This window comes from Coptis chinensis, chromosome 4 (assembly GCF_015680905.1).
Source record: "Coptis chinensis isolate HL-2020 chromosome 4, ASM1568090v1, whole genome shotgun sequence".
NCBI classification, from domain to species: Eukaryota; Viridiplantae; Streptophyta; class Magnoliopsida; order Ranunculales; family Ranunculaceae; genus Coptis; species Coptis chinensis.
Window position 1 is genome coordinate 24,842,472 of NC_141459.1, and position 19,750 is coordinate 24,862,221.

At 34.2% G+C, this 19,750-nt stretch overlaps 1 protein-coding gene across 2 annotated transcripts; it reads right to left on the minus strand.

The window, feature by feature from the left end:
- Positions 1–12,914: 12,914 nt before the first annotated feature.
- LOC147502851 (protein kinase STUNTED-like) lies at positions 12,915–16,856 on the minus strand. 2 transcript variants are annotated; one of them, XM_086607692.1, is made up of 10 exons: positions 16,414–16,856; positions 16,235–16,332; positions 15,872–16,130; positions 14,945–15,766; positions 14,600–14,848; positions 14,322–14,485; positions 14,135–14,214; positions 13,911–14,058; positions 13,635–13,784; positions 12,915–13,543 (listed from the first exon to the last, which is right to left on the minus strand). In XM_086607692.1, the coding sequence occupies exons 1-10, from the start codon at positions 16,652–16,654 to the stop codon at positions 13,304–13,306; spliced, it is 2,451 nt and encodes an 816-aa protein (XP_086463818.1). In that variant the 5' UTR covers positions 16,655–16,856; the 3' UTR covers positions 12,915–13,303. The 2 variants fall into 2 exon arrangements, with proteins under 2 accessions (XP_086463818.1, XP_086463817.1); XM_086607691.1 differs by having other exon boundaries at positions 14,322–14,488; positions 16,414–16,797.
- Between the last annotated feature and the right edge of the window lie 2,894 nt (positions 16,857–19,750).

Consider the following 19,750-nt stretch of genomic DNA (forward strand, 5'->3'; position numbering starts at 1 on the left):
TCCCATCATCCCATGGTCCCATATACCTACATCATCATCATCGTTATCATGTACACAATAAAACTTTTTTATGCATGATTCTCCTCACAGTACCCACACGCGTCGCACACAAAATTAAAAGATCTTCGTTCAATTACATATTTGCAATGGTAAATGTTTTAGCGTCTGAAAATGTGCATAACTAAACATTGATCTTGAGATGTGCACAACACCTGTAGTACATCTGTAGTGTCGGAGCACGGAGATAGATTTGTGCTTTCATTGAAATGGGCAAGCAAAATTTTGCCTTAATAACTAGTTCAGTTGTCCCCTACTGATATCAGCATGGTGAGGATTGACGAACCATCCTAGAAAAATGCCAAGCTCTGACGACGTATGACCACCAATTACATACTAGGTTTTTGGGTGTAAAAACCACCATCCTCGCAATGCTAGTAAAAACCAATCCTAGGTTTTTGGGTGTAAAATGGTGTCTTCGTTCAATTACATACTTGTATGACCACCAAACAATAGTTTACACAATTATTCTCTAGTTTGACCATCTCTTCCGTTTGCTCTCTTTTCTTTTCTTGGTGTAAGTAGGTGCCAAAACTGAGAAAAACTAACTGTACCATCATAACACTTGATATAAACCTGGTTAGTGACTTAGTGGTGCTAATAGTGGACACGAGTTTTTTAGTAGGCACTTGGTAGGTTCTCTTGTGATACTTTATAGCTCTGTGTGGTGCAAAAGAAACCATTGACTCGGGCGAATAATGGGAGCAGCAGTAGACGTGCAGAAATGATGTTGATATCAGAACATAAAACTCCAACAGAAAATTTTCTCATCTCTTTGTGGGGAAGGGGATGAGGGATAAAGAGTGAAAAGCTCCCTCAAAGGTGGCATCCTCGAAGTCATTTTGTAAATCATCAACTTAACAAAACAGCTCGCTTTCCTGACTCGCGGCTGGGATTCACTTTGAGAGAGTATAAATCAAGGGCTACCATTCCGCCATGTGGATTAGGATATGGATTAGGAATTAATTAAAGGTATTAATTGTGAAAACCCTTTATAGTGCAAACCCTTTCGCTACTTCTCCCCCCTTAATTATGGAAGCCGAATAGAGATAGAAATTAATTTGAATGTTAATTAGAAACGTAACTGTGGCAATAAACGGCAGAAACCTTTCGTGTACTATGCTTAGCTTCTCCTTTCGTTCTCTCTTCCCCTCCCAAATAGTGTGCGCCTCCTTTGTCTCTCTTTCATCGTCCGCAATTAGAGATATCAATCAAATAATCCATTATACGTAGCCATTACTGCAGGTACATCATGCAATGTGTAAGGAGTTGATAAAATTAGTTGGTAAAATCTCACAAATAGTCCTGTCCATTGAATCAGCTCAACCAGAGAGGGAATAGAGGCTTTGTGCTCTTTAAGCTTAGCTCTGGACTCTGGAGAAAGCAAAGCTAATTATTCAACATTGCACCGAGTCTAGCAAGCTTTACTTGGTATGCATTATAAACTTAAAAGTTATTTATATTGCATTCTCTGTCTTAAATGTGAAAACATCCTATTAATAATTTTTCGGTTGATTTCTTGGTTACGTGTTATTAGCAATATAAGAAACTACAAGATATGGAATGGATATAATGCAATGTGGCAAGAAATAAAAAATTACATACGAAACTGCTTCAGAAAGCATAGAGCATGAATATATGTATGGACTGTGGAATGCAATTTGATCTTGCGATAAGAATTGTTTCGATTTATCTCTCTCAATGTGAGAGATATATATAGCTTGAAGAAGTCCGGGAAATGAAAGAGGCCTGGAAACCGGTTCTTTAAGAGTATTGGTTTGGGTTTCAAGACTCCTAGAGAAGCTATTGAAGGTATTCATAAGTTAGTTGATGCCAATCATAATCCAGGTGTTACTCTAACATTTTGATGTTCTTTGAAAGTTGAAATTTATTGGTATGAATAGGAAATTTGCAACTTTTAGATGTTCAATTTCAGTTGTAAATTACCGAGTTTAGAAGATCATTCACGGATGCAATTAGAGGTAAACTAAAACATTCAACATCTGATTGAGTTGTTATGCAGATTAAATTTTACCTTCATCTTATCCGTTTTGTTTGAGTTTTCTAGAGGTAAACTAACTATTGTTCGTTTTCTAGAAAATTGCCAGTTTCATGTTTTCAAACGTTTAGTTTGTTAGCGCTGATGGTACTGTTTATTTGGTGAGGTGTGCCAGTGATAGTTCAACCAGACACTCTACCATCGCGTTTTACTTGAACTATAAAATCCTTCTCTAATTTGAACGACGAGTGCAATTATTCTCAAGTTTTTACAGCTGGTGGTTATCCATGGTAAGCTTATATATCGATCACTTTTCGGTCTGATGAAGATATATATGTTGTATATAATATAATTTACCACTTCTTTTTTTAAAAATCTTGATCATTGTGTGTTTTTTTTGATAGGCGGGTCTTTGGTTTATCCAAGTGGATCATTTTTTGTCAGTGTTCCTAGATGTTGCAAATTCATATGGTCAGCCTGATGGTTGGAGTAGATATGCTGGGTTTAGTTTCTCAGTTGTTCATCAAATGAATGATCGGTGAAGCGTGCGAAGAGCTTTGAATATTTCTGTATGTGTGCTTTTTGTATAACTTATTTCAGTTTAGGATAAGATATAGCATGTCTATGTTTTGTAAATTGAATCTTACTCTTCATTACCAATTTAGTGCAAAACATCCTGATTGGGGATTTTGGAATTTTATTCCTCTCAGTGAGCCAAGGGACCCTGACAGAGGGTTTCTTCTTGATGATACTTTAATTGAGGAGGTCTAAAGTCTCCATTAGAGCACCCTATGAAGTAGCATTGGTAAGTAATACATAGGAATTTTTTTCATTTGTATGCACCGTTTTAAGTTCTTACTTTTTCCTTTTTGATTGGTGGATTTGTGATAGGATGTTTTCCCTTTTCGACCGCTTAACGGTTTGGTTGTTACCTTGAGCGTTGATTTTTGATAAACATGTGATTCAACTCCCACCCCCACCCCCACCGTAAAAAAAAGGATATACCCGTGAACATATGTTCATGAATTATGCACTTAACTCCAATCACTCAGCTCTGAAGTGAGTTATAGTAATTTAAAAGCGGGGTTGGCCTATTTGAAATGTGTTTCTCTACAAAATAGTATGATAATTTGTCTCGGGTTTTCCACTTGGTCAGATTTTTATTGCGAATAGGTTTACTCTTATGTCATAATGTTTTTAAGTTTGATTCTTCTGGAAGCTCATCCTATTTTATGACCTTGGTATCCATTGACCTTGCCTAAATTTTTTTTTGACTGAAGTTGCATTTAAGAATTAAATTGCGGTGGATATGGTGGATATGCATGGTCGATTGTTCTTTGACCATCATGTTCATTTGTTCCGAGCTGTTATAATTTGGTAAAAATCGGAGTAATATTTTATTTTTTACGTACCGGCATGCACAGTCTTACTTAATTATTAAAAATATTTCATTTTACCCCTTTAAATAATGATATTGACCTCATAGGTAATGTCTTTGTTTTGAAATTTGAAACCTATTGTATTGTTCTATGCTTGATAGTTGTGTGCACACGCTCCTTTTGTAGCCATAAATGAAGCAATTTGGTTTAAGCTTCATTTCATAGCATTGGAGGCCTATTGGCTACTTACGTTTTCTACGTTGTGTACACAAGCTTTGTATGTATAAGTGATTGTACTAATCCAATTGTTTACTTATGCCAAGAGTAGATTTCTTGACTAACTCAATTAATTTTATGTAATCAATCTTTATCAAGGTAGAAACCTTTTCATTCTTAGTCAAGGCATAGCTTCTCCCGAACTAATCTAAACTCTCTTCCCATATGTTCATTTGTTTCATTTTTTGTAGTTCTTGGACGACTTAAGAACTCTAGACCCAAGTGTAGTCTCCCCTCATCTCTCATGCTCTCTAAATTAAACTCTCTCCGTAGCTCTCCCAGTCTTTCACTATCAAATCCAAAATCGTGTTTTAGTTTATGACTGTAAGTGTTAAAAGTTCTTCTCTGTCATGAATTTTATCAATGTCATCTGAAAATTAATTAAATTCTTAATTGTGAAGATAAATGAGCAAACCCGTCGTTCGCCTCTCTCCTATTATAAATCAATCATTTCTATTTTCTTTTTTGTTGTTGGAATGCGAAAACAATGGCAACTAGACAATCGATTTTAATAGAAGGCGGTTTGCAAGCTCACTATTAAGGTTAGTTCATCCGTATATTTGAAGAATTTACACAATTTTTTTGTTTTTCGACTCAAATAGAGGTTCCACTTCAATGCAATTTTAGATATTTGAGTTGACCAATCGAGTGGGGAGTAACTGCAGTTTTTTCAATTTTCATTTTCAGATAAAATGCATACACTGGAAACTCAATGCTATCGCTTTTCGCCCGATTCGATGGGATCCATTTCTAAAGGTACAATGCTATATATCTTCCAGTTTCTTCTTGCTCTTCTTTGTACTTTTGAAATATAAATTCTGACTTATCTTGGTTGTTGTTCTCAATAGAATATCAAACCATACATATTTTTTGTTTTAAGAGATGCCGAGAGAAGGTTAAGTGCCTTCATATATTTACCCAATAGTATTATTTTTATTTTTCAATATTAACCATGTAATTGTCTTTGTAATATGTGTTTGTGGTTCGAATAATTCATTGACTTCGAGGAAAGGAGGAAAGGTTATCCATTGCTTTCACCGCAATGTGTGGTGTTTGTGTGGTAGTGCGATAGGTCTAATTTCTTTTCTTTTTCTTTTTTCTAATAAATCACGGGTTCGATGGCAGCGACAATCAAAAGTTTTGATGTACAAGTCAATCCTAAAATGATTGGTGAGATACTCATTGAGTGCATACATGCATTGTACTTACTAATACAAATGACGTGAACTGGATAAGTAGAAATAACGCTAGAATGTTTAGCTCATGCGATATCAGATTTCTTTTAATACTTTATTCATCAATTTTTATTTTATTTTTTCGTTTGCAAATTTGTGTATTGTGTGAACATGATATATTATGGGTCAGCTTAAGTTTGTTGCAACTTCTTCTTTTGTCTTGAAATGTTATAACTAAAAGATTTATTAGGGTATGCTCAACAAGGATTAGAGAGTCCCATGGCATAATAGTTTTCATCCGAGAGATCGAGCTTTATTTGAACCAACAAAAGGGTTGATATAGGATTTCCCATTGTTCTAACTTTAGGAAGTTGCCACAGTAGTTAAATGGAAATAAGGAAAAAAACATAAAAGAGCAAAAGGATGTAGTAATTCACTTTCTTTGTTCGAGTTTAAAGGGTGAATGAATCTCGGGTTTGCTATTATGTTCTATTATTGGTGATCAAATACAGTTTTCTTAATGCATCCCCGACTCACGTAGATTTTTCCTTCTTACAGGTGGGTAGGAGACTCTACAAGCAAGCAAGCAACAACAAGTTCGAGCTAAGATTGTTATTGGACATTAAGTATGTGTACAAAATCTTTTCCAATATTGTGCCTAAAACTAAAGGATACATTTTCTTCCCTCTCATAAAAACTCATTTTACGTGCTTTGTCAAGCTATCATTAAGTATGTACTATCTACTTCTCTCATTTGCAGTCGAATGTAGAAATTCATGGGGTCAAGGATGCACAAGAAAATTCAACTCAAATGGTGCCTAAAATTGAGGTACATGCTTCTTTTTATGGGGAATGTTAGTGTATTGCAATGATATCACGTCTTAATATTTATATTGAGCTAAACAAAGATAAAATTGGAAGTAGTATGGTGTAAATTGTGACAGACTCTTTTGGCCTTAATATAGAGTACTAAAATATTTACTAGGAATTATTCGATTCGGGTTCGGAAAGGCAACGGCTAACTGTCTTGAATTCAGATATTTGAAAAGGTGAATGCTCAGGAATTATTTGATTCGGGTTCGGAAAGGCGACGACTAACTGTCTTGAATTCAGATATTTGAAAAAGTGAATGCTCATTATGTTAATTTCCGAGAATCGCGTGTTTTGTGATTTAAATATCGATATAAATTTGATGATATAGTCTTTAGGGAGTCAGCATGTAGAAACAGCTTGAAACTATTATTAGTTGTTATAGTTAGTGTTATTTTCTTTGTAAGGTGAGATCAGAGTTTGCCCACCATTCAGTTGTATTTCAGGGCATTTTTTTCCTTAATGATATTTGTAAACCTCAAATGTGTTCATATTTGAGCTTTTGGATCTTGATGTGTATTTGTCCATTTTCAAGGGGATGGTTGCAGTGGAATCTTAGTTACCACATTGTAGGTCATGTGATCATTTATTTGTAGGTTGGGTAATTTTTCTGTTAGAGTTTATTCCTTGGACGACCTTTCTGAACCTTTGATGATTTTAGCTATAAAAGAATAGGCTTCCCTGTTGCACGCTTAATATGAGGTCATGAAGATTAATATGTAGGTTGCATCTCTTCTTAAAGTGTTTCTCTATACACCTTTGGTTTGAACTGATGAATGACGTCCTTACCATTTATCGAAATGGACTTGATGCATCTAATAACGTGGAAGGCTGAATTATAGGAAGGGTTATAGTCAGATGTGGTGGCTAACGTGTTAAGTTATGAGTAGTGCAATTGGATTAGAATTAACATAAGACATGTTTGTTATATAAATTTACTAGCTTCACAGCACTAGAAGCATGATTTCCTTTATTTTGTTTCTTTCATCATTGAATTAAAAAGATTACTCACTTCATTGTACAACTACTTCATGCAAATACAGTTGTTCAATATATTTACCATTTTTATACATGTATATGAAAATAACGCTTTGCCGCTATTTCATCCTACTGCCACTAAACCTTTACTTATCACTTTCTCAGCAGATGCTACTCAGCCAAAGCACCATACTATGGCACGATTTCAAGCATCGAGTCTTACCACATCACTTTGGGAGAGGCAGCCAGCGTCCATGCATGTATTTATATGTAATTATTTATGTTTTTAGATCGACCAATACAGAACATGCTATGTGCGCCGAGCAACAAATTCTGGAGATTGAGGAGGTATTGAGCATAAGTGATCAGTTCAGATGAAATTAGTAGGGTGAGATGTTAGTAAAAACGACGATGATTTCCCTTGAATGTCAGAGAGATCAACTTAAACATCCAAAATATTTACGAGGAAATGGTGGTATAAGAGATTTTGAGACATTGGAACCATAGTTTGTTGTTGTGGTTGTTTTGGCTCTACATGACTACACTCATACAAGAACTGTAAAGGATCTGATGGTATCTGGAAGCGGCTATAAACTAATGGCAGCGGTGAAGTCAAAAGGCCAGTTGGGCTTTGTGAGCGAGATGTCTTAATGTAAATAAGAAGATTACTTATATTTATTTTTTTAGTTCACTGAAAGTTAACCATTAAAAGTACCCAAAAAAAGTGTAGATGAGATTTTCTTTTTCTTTGGAACTTAGACAACGTGTAAGGGAATTTGATAGATGTGTTTGCATTCTTCAAAGCCTAACAAGGTGTATGGAAGCAGTCGCTACAAGTACTTTAGAGTCCCATAGCAAGAAACACGTCTTTTTTTGTCACCTCGAAGAAACTGGAAGAGCTAAATTTGATTGTTATCCTTGGTTCAATCTTGGGTTGTTTGTAATAATCAGAGTCCAGATATCTAAACTCTGACTATACATTTGATGGATCAACTGCAATAAATTTTGTACGCTTTTATAACTGACCATATGTGATAAGTGGAAACGTGGTACCTAGCAAAGAAAAAAGTGCCAAGGTGGCGACTTCTAATTACTTTGTGCTGCAAAAAAAAATAAAAAAAAGCAACCTATACAATTTTCCCTATTTGAAATATTGAAATATTATATGTTATTTACCTATTTGCAAATGTTTTTGCTGAATTATTGATAAATTTTGTAAAAGTAAATTAATCCACATCATTTAGTAAGTGTTGTTTTTTAGTGCATTACATTTTCCAAGTTGCCTACATTATAAATTTTATTTTCCATTACAAATATTGCATGTGTAATTTTATGTGACACGCTAAAAAAATGACCCGTATTAACACCAACTTAGTCAACCCTTTAACTAATTACCATACGTATGCTAACCTTACTCGAAACGCACATTTACAATTATATTATATATAACACAGATCACAACATCTATATTATTGCAAATTATAATAGAACATCATATTAACTATATGAAATCTGTGCCGTAGGCACGGGCAATAGCTAGTCAGTATAACATAATAGGAATGGTTCTAAGTGGTGGCTAGGATTTAATCTTAGAAAAGTTAAGTGGTGGCTGAGATTGAATCTCATGTTTCAAGATTAATATTCTAAAAAGTAGTACGAATTTGATAAGGAATTAGACACTTAATAACATCTAAAACTAAGGAAACTAAGTAATTTCCCAAAATTTAGGCTATCAAAGTTGTTCTGAAGAGTCCCAAGATTTACTAAAACACATCCCCAATTAATAGGAAATTTTAGACTCCAATTTCGATAGAAACTAAAACTAAGGAAACTACTATTTTCCCCAAAATTTAGGCTATCAAAGTTGTACTGAAGAGTCAAGATTTACTAAAACACATCCCCAATTAATAGGAAATTTTAGACTCTAAAATTTCGATAGAAATTAGTTTTGGAAACAAATCCACTCTCTAACAAAAAAAAGTAAGGAACCAATTTCAAAAACACAAATTTATTATGGGTGATCTTGGAGATACCCATAAAAACACTTCCGTACCCCAACTTTGAAATAAATAAATAAAATTGTTTAAGACACATTTAGGTTCCTAAATTACCCTTTCTTTTATTAAGTATATCAAAGACAAAACAAAACAAGTGTTTATCCTTCCAGCAAACACAAACCCTTCGCACTTATTTTCCCTTTTTTCTGTCATTTTTTGTCTCCTTTACGAAAGGAATTACAAAGAGATAAAATTGTAGAATTTAGTTTTCCTCCTCCTCTCACTTATCAGCCATTAATGTATTTTTTCCTCATTGCAGCTCCTTGCTGTCTTTCTCATTTTCTGCTTGAGAAATTTTCAATTTGATATATTTCTACTAAACTCCTTTAACCCTTCTACAATGATGAAGAAGAAGTAATTGCAATAAGAAAAAAAAAAATCAAATTTGAAGCAATTTCTAGAAAAAGAAAAAAACAATATGTTTTTTGGGCATTCTTTTACCTTTATTAGAAGTTCTCTTATTGTGTAGTGTGCTGTAGTAACACAAAGATTCTTCAAGGTCCAGAGTATTATTTTCAATTTTTTTTATTTGTTGTTTCCTTTTGGAATGAGTCTCTCGGTCTTTTTGTTTTTTCTCTTTCTTTACGGATGATCTTGGACATACCCAACAAAACACTCCCGTACCCCAACTTTAAAATAAATTAAAAAAATGAATTTAGACATATTTAGCTTCCTAAATTATCCTTCTTTTTTATTGGACGTACCCAAAATATTTATTGACTAAAATTTACTCTACGTGATTTAGAAGAAAAAGAACGCGGTGGGTTTTTTTTTCAATAACCTCTTATTTTTTTATCTCATCAATAAATATGCAAACACCCACTTTTAATTTGAATCAATCATACCAAAGTAATGATAATGAATACCAACCAAATGAGGATGAAGAAAAAAATTCAAAATCAAATTTTGACAAATGGGAGAACGCATAAGACTATTATACTTTGGATTACTACAATAAACAGATACAAACACCAAACAAAAATGTGAGTTTGTTTACAATATTAAACAAAGTGCTATTGTTTTTGGGTGCATACTAAGTATAAGAAACCTAAACCATTTTTTTTTTTTTTTGATAAAATTTTACTTTGAACCGCCTCATCCTATTAGTAGTGCATCTCCAAATGCATTGTCTTTGCTTCAACTAAATTATGAGTCAGAAAATGAAGAGCAAGAAAGCCCGATAGAAAACTCTAATTTTGTTTGTCCGGATACGACCGACGCACTTCAACTGCAACAGTAAGAACTTGAAGACACTTTTATAAATTTAGTATATCGTTTTTCCGAATGGTGATGTAATACAATCTATAACAAAATGATTACAGGTATTTGAAAATCGAAAAGACCTTGTTGATTGGTGCAGAGAGGTAGGGAGAGAAATTGGTTTTGTGGTTATCATTGCAAAGTCGGATAGCTTTGAAAGTGGCCGAAGACCTAGGGTGCTTTTAACTTGTGAGAGAGGTGCGTGGTGTTTAGAAGTACGTCGCAGCATTGGAGTTGCTCGTGTACATACATGTGTAAGCTCTATAGTGCAACTGTGCCAAGTAGAAGATAGTCACATAATGTCATAATGGTGATGTACAAATACTAGTAGTCATTGCTCATAAAACTGGTCTTGAATATTGTTGAAACATTTCAGTTACCAAACAAACCATGTTGTGATTCTTTTTCTTTTTTTCTTTTTCAGTATACATAGCCATATATCTAGGCACATTTTGAGGGTAAAATAAAACACTTGATAACCTCTCCATAGCACCCTATGTCAACCCAAAAATTTTCTCTACTGGTGTGTTGGCTCAGTTAAAAGGCCAAATCCGAATGGGTAGAGTGGATCATAATGTGCATCGCCTATGTTCATTGGGAGCTGATCAACAGACTTGAACCAAGTTCGAGCAAGCCCGCCATGGAACCCAAAGTCACCAAAAGAACGTCGGCTACACCTTGGCCTTCACTACCGGGGAGCCATGCGGCTACTAGAGCGTCAATTGATTTGGATGTATGGTTTGATCACAACGGGACGGACGAAACTACAATGACAACACACTTGATTTGCGCCAACTTTAGTGATTATTTACGGGCGAGGGGGGATTGTGAGGTTAAAGCTGTCACCCTTAGTCTCTCATAAGGAACCTCGCCAACTACGACAACACCATAGGAGAAGTCATTGGATTTCGTGGAGGTCATCACCGGGTTCTCATTGTAGACAACTTGGGTGCTTTTATCGACCGTGGCCCGATTGCCTTGAGGATGGTGGTTCCTGCTCATGAAGCATGTAAGTTAAATGACTTGCAAGAATATACTTGATAGAGCACCTTTCTCAGATTTCATTCACCATATTAACCCAATCCACAGCAGTGGCACTATGTAGCACATAATGCTCAAGATTGTAATCCCTTAACAAATATGTATGCTATTCATATGGGAAGATACAAATAAAACCAGAAAAAACAAACAAAATTCATAGCAGAATGGGAAAAGAGATGAAGCAGTGAAGATATCTTGACAAATCACCTTTCCAAGATTGATAGTCAAGAAATGCAGTATGAAAATTTGGAATTCAAAATTTTTCTAATAAAATCATATTGCACCAAACTAAGGTAACTGTGGATTGCGATATGCATGAATGTCCACACCATCTCAATTTGCATTGCTCTTAGCACGAGTGCTTGCTTATCTCTAAAAAGCTCAAAGTAAATCATAGTAACAAATCCCACTTCCTAAAAAGATAACAAAATACTTAATAGAAAAAACAAGGTGCGTGTTTCAAAGAGGAGCTAGAAAGAACTTACAGAAGTTCTGCAATCCACCTTGTTTTTTTACTCAGAGAGGATAACGACGTGGTATTTATATGAAGAAAACTGAACGGGGACAAAACTAGAAAACCCACTAAATTTAGTCACAACGTACACCTCTACAACCTGGGTTCTGGGACTCCTCAGATTTGGAGAAAAAATATTTAGAACCCCATACTACTATACTAGTCCTTTATTCCTTTGTTTTCCTTCTTTTCAATATATATTTTTTGTTTTTTTCTAATTTGCACCCAATTCATGAAAACAACGTATTGTAATTGTTGAAAAATACTGGTTAACAATCCCCTGAAAATATGTATGAAGCTCACTTCAAACAACCATTCACCATTCACCAAAATGACTACGCCCAATTCATACAACAAACCCAATTCCTTTTTGTAATGCTCGAAAGGGTTTTTTTTTTCTTTTTTGTTTTTCACTTTGTGTAGAAGATACAGCGAAGGATGAAGAAGAATGCCAAAAGAAACTTTCACATCTCCTTATTTTGTTTTTCTATGGGAGTGTTTTGTTGGGTATGTCCAAGATCACCCTTCTTTACTCCTATTAGAAATATCTCAAATTAATTTGGAAGATATTATTGGATTGAAGCGGTTATTGGGATATGGCAAAAACTGAGTTAGTTATGGGGTACGGGAGTATTTTTATGGGTATGTCCAAGATCACCCTAAAAATACACATCACTTCATTCATTAAAATTAAAATCACATTAAGAAAAATCATTAATGAAGAAAAACCATATGCCATGAAGCAAACACCATACCCCTTTTAAGAATTGCGAGATTTGCGCCTCAATTCAATTTGATAATGCCGCAACATATTTTTGAAATCGAACATGTTTGTCACATGTAAATTAGAAACAAATAAAATATATGTTAGAAAATCATGGTTAATGATTTATTTTGTAAATTGAAAAATAAAATTAAACCATATTCATTTTGTAAGTAAATGGAGTAATGCCGTATTTACTTGCGGGCAATTTCTAGTAGAATTACAACTTGGGACTGACCAATTAAGATGAAAATTGGAGACTAGAAACCATAAGCACTCGATCAAACTAAAAAAAAAATCTCACGGCCCGCCTGGGATCCCTTTCACAAACAAAGAAATTAAAGCACGAATCGTGTGACACAACAGAAAAAGGGTAAAATTTGGAGAAGTAACTAGGAACATGGATTACCAAAGAAGAAAGGAACTAGGGACGTTGCGATAAAAAACAACTAAGCGCTAACCCATAAAGAAAGGAGATGATTATAAACTTTCAATCCAATCAGAATCGATCTAGACTAGGTAACCAAGAACACTGCAAAGAAACATTAAAATGAAGTAAACGCTAACAAGAACAACTAGCCAACTATTCGGCGTGCTTGAGCTTTGCCCTTGTTAGCTTTCTTTGGATATATGATATAAAAAAATGGCAATTAGTGCTCAACATCAACAATACTACACTGTTACCTCACAACAACCATAAACGTCCATGATTGAGACCACAGGGAAGACCAACTCAAGATACCTCAGATCAAAACCAGTCCAAACAAACAAGGACCAAGTCATCTGTCTCTACAAGGGTAAGGAGGAGGGTACAGCTTCTGTAAACAACCTCTCATCCAACACCATATGAAGTGAATAAAAGGGAACCAAAAGAATGTACAAAAATCACACTAAATGAAGAATGAGGTTATACCATTCTACTAGACTCTTTTGTTCAGTCGAAACTAGATGAGCGACTCCACCTACCCTGCAAATAATCTGCCACTGAGATATTCTGCTCAATGCTGCTGTCGGAGAGTGAATCATCTTCAAAGTCGCAAAGTGCAAGGTTAAGGTGGGACTGGAAGCTAGGAGGGGGAACTGCTTCATCGAAACCATCAAATTCCCCTAAAGCACTGACTTGTAGCCTGGACCACTGCGTAACTTCAGCATCACCTTGAAGAAGCTTCAAGACCTATTTCAAATACAAAGGATACTTTAATTAAAATGAATAAAAAGGACGATTGTAGAATGGTTATTATAAACTGAAAGAAGAGATAATGTACCAGGTTCATTCCAGGACGAGATCGAGCTGAACGTCTGATACATAGGGTAGCACCAAGAACCATTCTCTCCATCTGATCACGGTCATAATTTTCACCCAAGGTTGGGTCCAATAACTCTGCAATCTTCCCACAATTTAAAATTGGCTTTGCCTATTCATGGGAAACCATCCTAATTGTCAGTTTATGAAAAGAGGTAAACTAAGGCTCCCATGGTTAATAGTAGAAAAAATTGCAGGTATATAACATCCACATTTTAAGGTGAGCAACCAAACTTACCCACATGACCAGGCTCTCGTGACCCTTTGGGTTTTCGTTGCTGATGGGCTTCCTTCCTGAAAGAAGCTCAAGGAGTACAACACCGAATGCATACACATCAACCTTGTCATTTAGTTTGCCGTACATGAAGTATTCAGGAGCCAAATATCTGCGGGAATATCAATCATATGAGTTACATCCATGGTCAGTAAGACATAACAATTGACAAAGAAAAGTTTACACACCCGAAAGTTCCTGCAACATCTGTACATGTAATATGGGATGTAGAGTTTGAAGCCCACGTAGCAAGTCCAAAGTCCGATAACTACACAAGAAGAAAGACATCTAAGAGATCCATACATATCATATTACAGATTAATTAAACTGAAAACAAGCATCAATGGAAAAGAAATACTGAAACAAACAAAGCACCTGAGGCTCAAAATCATCAGATAGAAGGATATTAGATGATTTTACATCTCTATGGATCACTGGTTGAGCATTGCCACTGTGTAGGTAATCTAGTGCTTCCGCTACACCCAAAGCTACCTTATATCTTTCACCCCAACTAAATAAGTCCTCATTCTTCTTATTACCTGCTATAGCACGTATTCATAAGAAACAAACTGATGGAAAAACAAACACAAAACTAAGAATGATCACTGGAAATATAATGCTAAGACTGAACAAATAAATGATGATATGTGTACCATGAAGGTTCTGTTCAAGACTTCCCCTCGATAAGAAATCATAAACTAAAAGAAGATTGTCGTCATCGAAGCAAAATCCAAAGAGGGAGACAATGTTCTTGTGATTTAAGGTAGTAATGATCTCAATTTCCAAAACAAATTCCTTGAGAATGTCTTTCGATGGCTTCAAAACCTTCACTGCAAGTTCCTTACCATCAGGAAGACATCCTTTGTAAACTTGGCTACTTCCTCCACTCCCTATCAAGTTCTCTGAAATTACAAAGGATTGTTAGAGTAAACCCAAAATATACATTAACTAATTTCTAAAAGCTTCTATGACAGAGATAAGTAAGGAAGAAAACGAACCGCATAAAAAGTTAGACGTCGCTGATAGAAGTTCCTCGTACCCAAACAATCTGCAAGTCGAAGAGTATTTCTCGTGAAGAAATTCTAATTCTTTGTGAAGAGTCTTTAATTTACGATCGGGAGAGACTGAAGGATTGTAATAGTTCCCAACTAGAACAATGGCACCACTTTCTCCATCTAAACTGGAAGTATGATTTTCCTTGGAATTGTTCTTTGATTCACGATCAGGAGAGGCTAAAGGATTAGGATCATTTCCCACTAGAACAATGGCACCACTTTCTCCATCCAAATTAGAAGTACAGTCCTCTTTCTTCTCACGACTATTCAATTGGCGATCAGGATGGACTGCAGCAGAATAATAGCGACTTGGCAATCGCATTGCCCACTGAACAATTGATACATCCTTTGCTGCTGCAGATCTCTTAACGATTCGCTGGTTAGGCGAAACTTCCTGATGGATTGGCCAATTATGTCTGAGCTCAGGCAAATCTTGGATCAAAAGGGAGACTGACCTCTGGGAAACCTCGGGAGTCTCTACAGGTACTAAAGCAAGGGAATTGTCCCCAGTACCATCACCTAAGGTCTCTTGCGCTGGTTTTTCGCAATGGCAACTCAGTAAGACAGACACCGACGAACAAATTGGACATTTCGGTTGCAAGGAAGTTTGAGAACAGCCCGAGCCATCTTTCAGCGAGTTCTCAGATGAGCACCGGTGAGCACTACCTTGATTAGACTCCACATTGTTTAGTACTTTTCGGTTATTAGTCCAACTCCGATGAAACGATAACAGACTTTTACGTGAATGCTCGTCCTCATTGGTACCTGCGTCATTCATATCAAAAGGCAAAACTGAGCATTTCAAAATTATCCCAAACAAACAGATGAAGTAGATGCAAAATTCAGAAATACGAAACAAACTTCACAAACCTCTTGAACCATTGGTAAGTCTAGCCCCCTTAGTTGCTTCTTTCTGATATACCACTTTCCCATTATTCACAGCAAGAACACTGCAATCTCTCGAAACCTTCCTCGCACAATACCGAGCAACATAAGTCGATAACAACCCAATTACACGGTGCTTCTTTGAACTTCCAACAATTACCATAGAAGCAAGATAAGCTTTTGCCTCTCTAACAAGAACTTTTCGAGTCGAAGGCCCACGACAGATCTTAAGCTTAAGATCAACCTATAAACCATTAAACACTCCAATCAAACAAAATAACAAATCCCCACTTTCTAAAAACATCAAAATAATACCAACAAAAAACTATAAAATTTAACAAATTGGACCTGTTTTAAGTTGCAGAAACCCTCATAAACAGCAAGAACAGAATCAAAAGCTTTAACAAGAGACAAAAGTGAAGCAGTCCCTTCACCATTCACAACTTCTACATTGCAAACAACATCCAAAAATTAACACAAATTCTACTCATTTTTATAAAATTTAACCATAAAAATCAAAACTTTACCTGTATTATTAAGAATGTGAAGAGCAATAACTTGGTCACCACTTTGAGCAACTTTAACCAATGCCCAAGTTAACAATTCTTTACTTTCTGAATCCAACTTCATTCCCACCACAACTCTTCTTCTCCCATCACTACTACTCACTTTCTCTTCTTCATTCCTCGAGATCATCAACAACTTCTTTCTATTATTACTATTACTCTTCATCTTCATCTTCATCTTTCTATTTATATAACTCTCCATATTTTCACTTACATTCAACTCTTTATATTTTCATCAAAACAAATGTGGGAACTGAGAAAGAAGAAGAAATGAGGACAAGGAAAAATAAAAACACAAACACAGTTGTTTGTTGATAATATGCAACCTTCGGTTGCCCATAAAAAGAACGTGATATGAAAGAGAGAGAGGAGAGACTAGTGTTTAAGTTTTAACTGAATGTTGTAATTATGGGATTGGATCTTGGACCCACATAAGTATGTGTCCAAATGTTTGGTTTCCATTACGAATGGTAATCTGGTTTTATTGTACTAGTTAATATTGTGGATTTTTTTTAGGAAGGGACCCAATGAGGATTTGATAATTGATAGTTTGACTTTTTATTTTTGATTAAACTGGAAAATGATTGGAATTTTTTTGGTACCAAATTTTGTTATATTTTCGCCTTTAACGTCCAAGTATAGTGAATTATTAGATTTTGGACCGGGCATACGCCCGAGATTTATTAAATATTTTGTATACTGAAAAAGCTTTATAAAATATCTCAAACAAATTTTCAAATCAAAATATATTTTTATTGAAAATAAACCAAAATACATTAATGACATGGTGCATAAGTATTTGGAAACTAAGATATCAAATTGAGATAGCCTCTTCACTTTGTGGTTTAGAATATTAATTTATAATTTTTAAATAGAATTATCTTAAAATCGATCTAATTTGTATAATAGTTTTCTTAGATTTATAGTGATTTAGCGGTAATTTTTCGAATCATAATATATTTTTATTGAAAATAAACCGAAATACGTTAATAAGCAGTGATTATGGTGCATAAGTACTTGGAAACTAAATGATCAAATTGAGATAGCCTATTCACTTTGTGGTTTAGGATATTAATTCGTAATTTTCAAATATAATTATCTTAAACTCGATCTAGCTTGTATAATAGTTTTCTTAGATTTATGATGATTTAGCAACAAATTTTCAAATCATAATATATTTTTATATAAAATAAACCGAAATATGTTAATGAGCAGCGATTATAATGCATAAGTACTTGGAAACTAAATGATCAAATTGAGATAGGCTCTACACTTTGTGGTTTAGAATATTAATCTATAATTTTCAAATTAAATTATCTTAAACTTGATCTAGCTTGTATATTAGTTTTATTATATTTATGGTGATTTAGCGATAAATCATCACCGTTCGACTTACGTAATAATATATACAAATCACTAAAATAGATTGATTGTTTCTATATCCTCAAAGAATATACTACTCCCACTTGAAAAGATCTATCACATGAACGTGTCCTACGAACGGGTGTCATTATATTAAATTATTCTAAAAAATATTATCAACTATGCATAGCTATGAGATATGAAAATTATATTAATTACTCATTTAAATTTCTTGCACCACTCTCTATAAAAATGAATACCAAACCTTGATAAAACTCATCGACTTCTTTTTATTAGATTTATGGTGATTTAGTGATAAATCATCATCGTTCGGCTTACGTAATAATGTGTACAAATCATTAAAACAGATTGATTGTTTCTATATCCTCAAGGAATATACTACTCCCACTTGAAAAGATTTATCACATGAACGTGTCCTACGAACGGGTGTCATTATATTAAATTATTCTAAAAAATATTAGCAACTATGCATAGCTACGAGATATGAAAATTATATTAATTACTCATTTAAATTTCTTGCACCGCTCTCTATAAAAAAGAAGCATCAAACCTTGATAAAACTCATCGACTTCTTTTTATTGTTAGGTTTAATAATAGAAGTTTGATTGAAGTTTTGTGAGAATGCTCAATGTGGCGAAGATAATATTGAAGCTACTTGAATAGTAATGCATTCCCAATCACAATAAAAGAATTATAATAAATATTATTTAAAATACAAAACTATATTTGTCGAGACATTTATTCTCCCTACATATAATACAAATATATTTTAGGGTTATTAGTTCAATGCATTTGCATCAAGTTTCTGATTTTCCATTAATTATATATTCTTTGAGGTTAATTTAATGTAATACGTTGCATCCAGTTTCTAATTTCTCATTAATTATTCTTTGAGGTTAGTTCAATGTAGTTGCATCAAGTTATATACTGATTTCCCGTTAATTATTATTTGAGGTTAGTTCAGTGCAATTGTATCCACTTTATGATTTCATGTTAGTTATTCATTAAGGTTAATTCAGTACAATTGCATATAGTTTTCGATGTTTAGTTAATTAGTCTTTGAGATTAGTTTATTATATTTGCATTCAGGATCCAATCTCCCGTTAATTACTTTTTGAGGTTAGTTCAATATATCTGCATCCAGTTTCTGATATCCCGTTAATTATTTTTCTAGGTTAGTTTGATAGTTTACAATTTCTATACAGTTTGCATACATTTAAGAGTCTATTTTTATAAACTCACTTTCATTTTGGGTTCCTAATTACTCGTAATTACTCATGTGAGAAGGTTAAAAAAGTGAACATTTATGCTTTGAGATCAGTGCATTGCAGTTACATCTGACTTCTGATTTCTAGTTAACTATTTTTTTAGGTTATTTCAATGCATTTGCATCCAATTTTTTATTTTCCATTAATTAATATCTAACTTTAGTTTAATGCAGTTGCATCCAGTATTTGATTTTCCGTTAATTAATTATTCTTTAAGGTTAGTTCAATGTAGTTATATCCAATTTCTGATTTTATGTTAATTGTTATCTGAGATTAGTTCAATGCATTTGCATCAAGTTTTCGATTTCCTGTTAATTATTTTTTGAAGTTAGTTACATCAAATTTATAATTTCTCGTTAATTATTCATTTATGTTAGTTCAGTGCAGTTTCATCCATTTTTCAATGTTTCGTTAATTAGTCTTTAAGATTAATTCATTGCATTTGGATCCAGTTTCCAATTTTTTGTTAATAATTCTTTAAGGTTAGTTCAATACATCTGCATCTAGTTTGTGATTATTTATGCTTTGGGGTTAGTTCGATACAATTATATTCGGTTTCTAATTTCCCGTTAACTATTCCTTGAGGTTATTTCAATGCATTTGCATTTAGTTTCTGATTTTCCACCAATTATTCTATGAGGTTAGTT

Coding starts and splice junctions, on each gene's coding strand:
- LOC147502851 (XM_086607691.1), bottom strand. CDS start 16,654: ATGGAGAGTTATATAAATAGAAAGATGAAGATGAAGATGAAGAGTAAT. Junction 16,131..16,234: donor GTTTCTGCAACTTAAAACAG/GTCCAATTTGTT, acceptor AATGGTTTATAG/GTTGATCTTAAGCTTAAGAT. Junction 14,489..14,599: donor TCTTGAACAGAACCTTCATG/GTACACATATCA, acceptor TACGTGCTATAG/CAGGTAATAAGAAGAATGAG.